A 9888-nucleotide genomic window follows, 5' to 3' on the forward strand; every position below is an offset into this window, starting at 1 on the left:
TTATTATTATTATCATTAATATTATTTTTTCCCATCTGGCTTTTTCCACCGGGGGGCTTGCAGTGTGTCAAGGAAGCTGGTGCGCTCCCAAGAGCTGGGATTATTTGCACAACGTCTGTATATTGAGTTCTCGATCCTGTTCTATTTTTATTTTTTAAGCGCAGAGGGGTTGTTGGGTTTTATTTTTTCCCCTCGCCACGCTTTTCTTGGGTTTTTCCCCCACTGTTGTCAGCACCACCTCACCCTCCTCCCATCCCACCATGGCCCGGATGAACCGCCCTGCGCCAGTGGAGGTCTGCTACAAAAACATGAGGTTCCTGATCACTCACAACCCCACCAATGCCACGCTCAGCACCTTCTTGGAGGTAAGGAGGGGAGGCTGGACGGGAGGGACCAGGACCCCGCTGCACATTTTGGAACCAAAAGCCAATGTTGAGATGCAACAGGGATCAGCCCTGCGTAGGATGAGGCAGCAGCACATCCCCTTGGTACCCTGGTACCCTGTCGCATCCCAGGGCGGTGGGTCAGCTTTTGGGTTAGGATGTTTTGTAGGACCCCAAGTGTGGTGTTTGGGCACAGTGGAGATGGAGGAGAATTCCCCATTCTTGGCATCCCTTGCCACCTCCACCTGCACGTCACGTCAAGGGGCTTTGCAGTGATGCACATGGATGCACGCAACCTTCCCTGCATCTCCCAGCACTTCAATAAGGACTTCTCATCCCAAATATCCCAGCATCTTTCCAATGCCCAGGGTGTGCTGGGCAGTGCACAAGGAGCTGGAGGGCTCGGTGTTGCATGAACCAGCGACGGTGCCCTGCCTGGGAGCGCTGCCTCCAGCACCAGCAGCAGCTGGAAGTTAGGGGGGAATTAATGGATGCATGTCCACGGTCTGGGGCAAAAGGCTTCGATTTACTCTTTTTATCAATGCCTGGGGGCAACACAGTGTCCTGCAGGTTCGGTCGAGCCGGCACAAGCAGCTTCTGCTTAGAGGAGTCGTTTCGGGATGTTACTGCATTTGCGGGGGGACCTGGGGCTGTGCTCGAGTCTGGTAAAGGGTATTTGCCTTAGACCTAAACCACGTCACCAGGGACATCCTCCAAGCCCAAGGAAGCCCCCCCAATGCACACCCGAAAAAACACACGTGAGCACTGCCAGGTCAGAGAGCCACGGGAAGGTGGTTGCGATTTAGGGACAGCCTCGCCATACCCTGCACACTGTGCACAAGGCAATGGGGATGGCACCGGTGGGAAGGGGGAAAAATTCCCCATTCCTCCAGCCTCTTAGATTTTTGGCTAAGCTGCCGAGTGTGTGGGGGTTTACCGTGGTCTGGTGAGCGCACATGGGGAACGAAGGAGATGGATCATTGAAGGGGATGATCTCACACACCGGTACGCCGGCGTGCCGACACGTAATCCAGGGGCAATCCTTATAGCGGGCGACAAGCCACGCTGGAAACAGCCCAAGTCCCACGCCCAAGCCTGTATCGCGTTGGAGCGATGACGGGGTATGGCAACGAGGTCAAGAAGGAGCCCCTGAGCAATCTGCAAGATGCTGAGCGTGGTCGGCAGGTTGCACTACGACCCCCCCAGCTGCCTCCATGCATTTCTACTGGGCACAAATAATGTCTCCTTCACTGGACTTGTACCCATGTTGGGGATGTTTCTTTGCTTGGGGTGTAAAATCCCTGCTGGTGTGGCCATTGGGGCTTAAAAATAAAGAGCCCTGTTGGTGCTCGTGACTCCAAGGAGTTGTGACGGTGCTGGGTAAAAATCCTACTGTGGCCATGTGGCTTTGGTGCCCTGGGATTTCGTGTTTCCTTGTGCTTCCCGGGCTGGGTGTACCATGGGGTGGTTTGCTCAAGGGTCCAGAGCTGGGGCACGGTGCTGTTTTAGGGTCCGTAGCAGTCCATGTGGTCGTAGCAGGGCTCGGATGTGTTGGGGTTAACTGGAGTGCAACTGGCAGGGTTTTATCAGACCCTTCCTTTTCCTTCCCACCCCAGGACCTGAAGAAATATGGTGCCACCACGGTTGTGCGAGTGTGCGAAGTGACCTATGACAAGACCCCCCTGGAGAAGGACGGCATCACCGTCATGGTAGGTGGGCAGCAGGATGGGTGCTGGGGACGGGAGCTGCCCCCTCCTTGTGCTTAAATACCCCCATCCCTCAGGTCTGCTGGAGCCCCTGCGTTTCAGATAGACCAAAGCAGCATCACACTTGCTTAGGAGCAGGGTTTGTAGCCCAGCTTTATACTCGGAGCGAGGCAGGCTGAGTGCTCCCCGGGCTGAGATGGGGCTGGTGCTTTAATAAAAGAAAACGCTACCCACGCACCCGAAACTGTGACTCAACACGGCTGGGTCGGTAGCTGCCTTCCCTGCCTGTTGCTCCGGCTTTAAAGCATCCAGGGGATGAGGGTGCCTGATCCCACGTGGAAGATGCGAGTGGTTCCTGTTACCCCCAGCGTTATCTTATCCGGGGAGAGAGGGGGGTGTGGGTTTTTTTGCTCTTCCAGAAGCCGGCTGGTGCAGCTCCGGGGGCTGAAAGGGAGCAGGCAGCAAGGAGGAAAAAGCAAGGAGGCAGAGCAGGCAGCTGCCTGGGCTGCTGCATCTTGGCTGATAAGTAATTGGGGATGATGTCAGGCGTGATTGCCCTGCCAGGGAGTTCAGCTCCAGCTGGAAAGTGAAGCTCTGCTCATTATTTAGAAAAGGGGTTTGGAAGTGCCTCGTGTCTCCTGGGGTGGTCCTCTGTGTGTAGGTCCTCTCTATAGCTCTCTCTAGGTAAGGTATATCCTAGAGAGCTATATCCTAGATCCTCTGGGATATAGGGAGATAATAGATCCTACGTCTCTCTAGAGACAGGTCCTCCAGATGCAGACCTCTCTAGATATAGATGCCATGTCTCTATAAGGTGTATCTTACAGAGAAAGATAGCTGTATCCTACGTGTAGAGTCTGTACGTAGGAGGATATCACATCTGCTCAGTTACACACCAAATTCTGCCTTTTACACTGTTTCTGACTGGAGTCCTCCAGTGTGAGTTTCTGTATCTAAGATATATATACCTCTCTACATATCTTAGAGAGAGAGAGATCTGTATCTGGGATATGTTTTAGATAGGGAGATACCAATATCCTAGGTATAGAAACCATATAAGACACTATATAGAAACTATATAACTGCTATATATGTTTCTATAACTATATAGAAATTATATGAGGTATATCATGTAGACAGATATCTACACCCTCTGGATGGATGGATACGTATATCTATGCAGATACAGAGAGATCTCTATATATACCTATATCAGATATGTGTATGTATAGAGACTATATATCCTGTCCCTTTCTTTGGGGGATAGGTACAAGCTAGTCGAGGCCTGACTCTGGTGTGGTGTGCCTGGGTGCCAGCAACCACCATCGCGGTGCCCACATGTATGGTGGTCCTGTCCTGGACACCCTCCCTGGGTGTTTTGGACACTTCCTCTGCTTTTGGCTCCTCTGTGTGCCTGGAGGTATTCAAAAAACGTTTAGATGTGGTACTTCAAGACATGGTTTAGTGGACATGGTGGCATCAGGTATACGGTTGGACTTGATGATCTTTGAGGTCTCTTTCAACCATAATGATTCTATGATTCTATGATTCTACGAAATCCTGCCGGAGAATTGATGCTGTGTGGGTTTCACTGTAGAAAGGTTTACGGTGCAGGATGGATATACTGTACTGGATACACCAGTAGTGTTTAATCTCTTCATCAGTGACGTAGATGGTGGGATTGAGTGTGCCCTCAGCAAGTTTGCAGATGACACCAAGCAGAGTGGTGCAGTCAATACCCTAGAGGGAAGGGATGCCATCCAGAGGGACCTGGACAGGCTGGAGGAGTGGGCCCATGCAGAACTCATGAAGTTCAACAAGGCCAAGTCCTGCACATGAGTCAGGGCAATCCTCAGTATCAGTACAGTATGGATTGAGGGCTGCCCTGCAGAGAAAGACTTGGGGGTACTGGTGGATGAAAAATGGGACATGACCCGGCAATGTGCAATCACAGCCCAGACAGTCGACCATATCCTGGGCTGTATCCTAAAGCAACGTGGTCAGCAGGTCCAGGGAGGGAATTCCCCCATTCTACTCCACTCTGGTGAGACCCCCCCTGCAGTCCTGCCTTCAGCTCTGGGGTCCTCAGCACAAGAAGGACATGGACCTGTTGGAGCAAGTCCAGAGGAGGACCACAAAAATGATCCGAGGGCTGGAGCACCTCCGCTGTGAGGACAGGCTGAGAGAGTTGGGGTTGTTCAGCCTGGAGAAGAGAAGGTTCCAGGGAGACCCTGTTGCAGCCTTTCAGTACCTAAAGGGAGCTTATAAGAAAGATGGAGAAAGACTTTTTATCCGGGCCTGTAGTGACAGGACAAGGGGCAATGGTTTCAAACTGAAAGAGGGTAAGTTTAGATTGGACATAAGGAAGAAAGTTTTTCTGATGAGGGTGGGGAGACAATGGCACAGGTTGCCCAGAGAAGGTGTGGATACCCCATCATTGGAAGTGTTCCAGGACAGGTTGGATGGGGCTTTAAGCAACCTGATCTAATGAAAGATGTCCCTGCCCATGGCCAGGGGGGTGGACTAGATGATATTTGAAGGTCCCTTCCACCTCGAACCATTCCGTGATTTGACAGTTTTGTGGTATGGTGTGTCATCCCCGGTGTGAGCCCGGTGACCTGCACTCATGGCTGCAGCGATGCTTTCCGGGCACCGCGGGGAGGAGATGGTCATGCAGGACAGGCCGCAGGCTGTGCAGGGTGGGCTGGCTCAAGCATTAGGATACCCACGCTCCTTTCCTAGCAAAGCGCAACTGAAATCGCATTACCTGTTCAAACACTGCAGCTTCTTTTGCTGTCTTACACAAGGATGACTCCAGCACAGCAGCTTAGTGACTCACTCCTCAAACACGAGGATTATGGCCCCGTGCCGGGGCTTACCATGCTGCATCCCCTCCGAGTGATGCTGCTCTGCCCATCCCTCCCTCCCACTGCTGCGCAGCCGTTGGCCATGCTCCTCCTGCCAAATCCATTTTGGGAGAGAAATCCCCATTTTGGGAGAGACGTGCAGCCTTGACTGGCTGCCAGTGCCCATGGGGAGAGACCATCCTTTCCCCAAAATGCAGTCACGGGCAAGGGGAGAGGACACTTTTCCCCCACAGCAGAGCCCAGGGCCAGGAGGTGTTTAATGCAGCACCGGTTCTACCTACTTCATCACTGAGCTCTGATGTTGAGTCCCTGCGGCTTGAGGATGAAGCTCAGAAGAAGATGGGCTTTTATTTTTTTCTCCTTTAAAAGCCTTTCCTGAAGGATGCTGTTTAAATGGACCCCTTTGGAGGGGTCTCCCTCCCTCCCTCCCTTCGGCTCTCTCTAGTGCTCTATTAGGGAGTCCCGAGAGCATCTTTTAGGGACTTGTGTGTTCACTTTCCCCTCCACGTGTTGCAGCAAGCTGAATTTCAGCACCACATCGAGCCCTGAGATTTCAGCCATCTCCAAGCCAGCTTTGCTCAAACTTCCTACAAAGTGGCTTTGCAGTCCCAAGCGCTGGATTTAGACGGGAGCTGGCAGGGAGGAGGATGGGAGTTGCATCGCCCCAAAGCTCAGTGTGGTCATCCGAATAGGGAGGAGGCAGGTGATGGCCACCCTGGTCTGCAGAGGCAGGAGGACATGGGGACTATGCTGCAGATTCTGGAGGTGCTTCTGAAGGCTGAACCTGTCCATAGGAGATGGGAGGACCCCAGACCTGGACTCGTACGGCTGCAAACCCTGAACCAAAGCGGCCAGGGGATTCCTGCATGCCAGATGGTGCCACAAAACCCGCTACATTCCCTGTGGAGCTGCGTTGTGAGCACCGTTCCTGGCACACACATCCACCTCCCCACTGCCAAGCTCCCAAACACCGTGGCCCTGAGTAAATAGCAATGCCTTGAGTTTTTCCCCAAGGTCTTGACAGCGTTCTTCTCTTACCCTGACCTTGCCCCCACCTTGCAGGACTGGCCGTTTGATGATGGAGCGCCTCCTCCCAGCAAGATAGTGGAAGATTGGCTCAACTTGTTGAAGACTAAGTTCTGCGAAGACCCCGGCTGCTGCGTGGCCGTGCACTGTGTGGCTGGCCTTGGGCGGTAAGTCAGAGCCCAGCACCCTGGCTGCCACCCCACCCATGAAGGGAGGAGAGGGAAAACCATGCCTGCTCTCCTCCTTCCCTTCCCCAGTCCCCCTTTGAGCGGGGTTTTTGTGTGCAGTAAAACCTTAGTGGGAATAGGTGTTGATGGGGGGCTCTGCTGCTTGAGCTTCCCCTTGTGCTTCTTATGGCCAAATCCTGGGCACCGGGGGGGGGACCTGGGTTGCTCGGTTCGGTCCTGGCAACACCCTGCAGCTGTTTTGCTTTTGCTAAGAGCTCGTTGCGGAAATTTTGCAAAACACTTCCCGCTACAGCCAGGAGCTGATGCTTTTTGAGGGCTGCTGCATTTTGCTGCTCCTCCCGACACAGGTCAGGTTTTGCCTGTGTATTTACCTCCGCTTTTCTAATAGATTTGCCTCCAAAGTCTTTGTGCTCATTAGAAGAGCAGCAAACAACCGCCAGCCCTGTCCTAGGGGTTTTACCCCAAAATGCTCCTTGGGGCAGCACTTGCAACCAAATGGCAAGAAATTACAAACTAAAAGCCACTGCTGGCAGTTGCCCGCAATGCCACCGTTACAGCCCTGCGCCGTGTCCCTCCTTCCCGGGACGGGATGTCAGCCTCTGGGCTGCAAGGCTGGGGAGTGACCGCCACTGCCATTGCCTTTCAGTGCTCCTGTCCTCGTTGCGCTGGCCTTGATTGAGAGCGGGATGAAGTACGAAGATGCCATCCAGTTCATCCGACAGTAAGTCGTGCAGCGTTTCGATGTGGGGGGAGAAGGCAGCCCCTCTCCGAGGGAATGGAGAGAGTGTGTCCCAGAGTTTTTTTGGGGCACCGGGGTTGCTTTTCTCTCCTTTGGAGGAGGAAAAGGGAGGTGCTGGCATCGAGCACCCTGTGCCTTTGCATCAGGGCTGCAGGAGGCTGGGGCAACGGCTGGGAGCATCCCTGGGGGGTTTTGGCAGGCACCCTGCTTCTGACAGCTGCCCCACACGTTTCCTCCCCAGTTCTCCATGTCCTGAGACTGGCAGGGCAGATGAGCGAGAAAAGCTGCTGGGGTCAGTGCCAGTCTCCATCCCTGGACGATGCACATGGCTGCAGCCTCCAAAATCTCTTCCTGCTCCAGGCAGGGGGGGGTTCAGCACCCCAATGGGGGTGGGTTTGGGGGGTTGGGTCTTGTCCTGCCACACCGCTGACTGTGCTGGCCCTTCTCTGTCCCTGCAGGAAGCGCAGAGGAGCCATTAACAGCAAGCAGCTGACGTACTTGGAAAAATACCGACCAAAGCAGAGACTCCGATTTAAGGACCCTCATAACCACAAGAACAAATGCTGCATCATGTAACCTCAATGACCTCTTGCCAAAAATCCGTGCACACAGACACCCGGGCACTCGCACACATCCCACCCTCTCACCTCCTCGCCCAGCCCCGCACACCGCACGTGCCACCCCACTGCCAGGGCTGGGGTGGGGGGACATGGAGCATCACCAACATGTTCCAGCACCCACAGCCCGGTCGTCTTCCCGGACCCCCGAAAAAGGCTGCTCTGTCCAGCTACAGCCCTGAAGAGGGAAGGCAGCACTGCCCTTTGACTCTTGGCATTAGCAGGCAATGAGCTCACGTGATGGTTCTTCATCGCCTTCCTCCTCCTCCTTTTCCCTTCCTGTTGCACTGAGAGGGGTGGATGAAGGGTGCTTCATTTGGAGTGATGCAGGCAGGACTGTGCCAGCTGAGAAGGGATGGGGAGCAGGAGGGCCGGAGCACCCCCAGAAAAATCCTTTCCCACCTTTTCCCCGTAAATAAGGGCTGCAGCAGTGGGGATGGAGGTGGGGGTGGCGCAGTGGCCTTGGGGGGAAGACGGTGATAGCAGGGAGAGGTGAAGGGGGCTCATAGCTTGGTGCTGGCCTTGTGGCCACGGGAAGGCCTGAGCTACGTCCCCCCAGCACCATTCCCTTTCTCCTGGCTCCTCTGCCACTTTACCATCTCCCCATTGCCTCGATGACAGCCAGGATGCTGCAGATGGGGCTCATTGGGGGCTTGCTGCAGTGAAGACAGAGGTGCTGGGACATTTGGGGACTGTGGCAGGACTTTGAGGCACCCAGCTTTGCCGGGGTGCAGGGTCAGCACTGGGTCCTCCAAAGTGTGGGCTGCTCTTATTTATAGCTTCCAAATTCAACGCACAGGGTGGGGGGTTCCCTGGTGTTGTGTCCCCATCACTGAGCCGTGATGCAGACCCCAATTTTGGCTGCAATGCCCTGGGGATGCAATGTGCGTCTCAGGGCATATCCATGTCCCCCACCGCTGCGTTTGCTGGCTGAGGGGCTGGGCTGCAGCTTTCCTGGGGGATTTTGGGTGCTCCTGGCAAGAGCACGTCACCAAATTTTGCACCTGCCTTTCCCACATCTGTAACACGGTGCCTGGCACCCCGAAACCCTCCGGCACATGCCCTGGTGGGGTGGACTCAGAGCTGCCCCTGAGTCGGGACATTAAACATCTCTCAACTTTCTGCCTTTGAACGCTTGCAGCACCTGGAGCGGTGGGCTCATAGGGGGTGTGGGAGTGGTTTTTCTTTTGATGAGGATAAGAAGATATTTGCTAATTAAAGAAAAAAAAAACTTAAAAAAACCCTGTTTGTCTTCCACCCGTCCTCTGGCCTTTCTTTCTCCCATCACTGCCCAGTGGAACCCGGAGGTGACCCATGGTCCCCCAGACCTATCCCCAGCACTGGGTCACAGCTGGCTGCCACCCACTGTCACCAGGGCATACACGTGGGCTGGTGGATGCTCCAGGTATCCTTTGGGCTCGGTGCTGCTCACCCCCTCAGCTGCAAAGGATCGCAGTTGTTGGGGCAAGGAGGGCTAGTCATCCAGCATCTTGTGGTTTTAGACTGTCCAACTTGAGATGCCTTCAGTGCCCTGTGTTGGGTATCTCCAAAGGTTTGTGTGCCTTCCGAAACGTAGACTATCCAGAGACATTTGCTTTAGAGGGTTCATCTCTTGGGCTAAGCGGTGAGGAAGGGTGGTGAGACACCTTCAGTACCTCCAGAAGGGTAGGACCTGACTTCGTGTCACCACATGTGGGTGGAGGAAGAGCTTGGAGCCGTTTCCAGCACCACTCCTCTGTCGATGGGAGCCAACCCACTGCACGGCAGGGATGACCATCCCCGTGGGACAGGCTGTGGTGTTGAGTGAGGTGGGGACCGTCGGTGCATTGCCCTGGAGTTGTCATACCGCTCACCTCGGGCCTGTCCATGCCTCCACGTTGTGGGACAGCCTTCTGTCCCTTGAGTTTCTCCTGCCCCATTCCAGGCTGTTGATTCCTGAGTCTCGTGGAGAAGGAGGCAATGGTCAAAGGATCTGCATCGGTTCGGAAGGGTGAGAAATTGGGCTGATAAAAAGGCCTGATCCTGTCTTAACAGCAGTCCCCCTTCCTGGCCAGGTGTGTCCTGCTGCTAAAATAGGTGCTGCTTCGTCCCCAGGGACAGTAGGAGGTGGCTCGGCATTGCGGTGGGGACAGCCCCAGTCCCTCTTAGCCAGGAGACCTCACGGTCCCCTGTGCTCCTCAGTCACAACAGGCTGTGCCATACTTGTGAAGAGCTTAGGATGAGTGGTAGGAACTGTTGCTTTGCAGGCTTGGAGATGTTTCTGCCCTGGGAAGAGGAGGAGAAATGTGTTCCTCACCCGTACCCATGGGAGCACCGCATGGCGGATTGCCCAGGGCAAGCGGTCGAGGGCTTCAGCCACAAT

The 9888-nt window shown here is 54.5% G+C and overlaps 1 protein-coding gene across 3 annotated transcripts; it reads left to right on the plus strand.

The window, feature by feature from the left end:
* The first annotated feature begins 260 nt into the window (after positions 1 to 260).
* Positions 261 to 7501, plus strand: PTP4A3 (protein tyrosine phosphatase type IVA, member 3). 3 transcript variants are annotated; one of them, XM_009697850.1, is made up of 5 exons: positions 261 to 365; positions 2000 to 2092; positions 6019 to 6149; positions 6817 to 6891; positions 7368 to 7501. In XM_009697850.1, the coding sequence occupies exons 1-5, from the start codon at positions 261 to 263 to the stop codon at positions 7483 to 7485; spliced, it is 522 nt and encodes a 173-aa protein (XP_009696152.1). In that variant the 3' UTR covers positions 7486 to 7501. The 3 variants fall into 3 exon arrangements, with proteins under 3 accessions (XP_009696152.1, XP_009696153.1, XP_009696154.1); XM_009697851.1 differs by lacking the exon at positions 6817 to 6891 and having other exon boundaries at positions 7368 to 7485; XM_009697852.1 differs by lacking the exon at positions 2000 to 2092 and having other exon boundaries at positions 270 to 365.
* Positions 7502 to 9888: the final 2387 nt, after the last annotated feature.

Source organism: Cariama cristata, unplaced genomic scaffold, assembly GCF_000690535.1.
Source record: "Cariama cristata isolate BGI_N322 unplaced genomic scaffold, ASM69053v1 scaffold15583, whole genome shotgun sequence".
Taxonomy (NCBI): domain Eukaryota; kingdom Metazoa; phylum Chordata; class Aves; order Cariamiformes; family Cariamidae; genus Cariama; species Cariama cristata.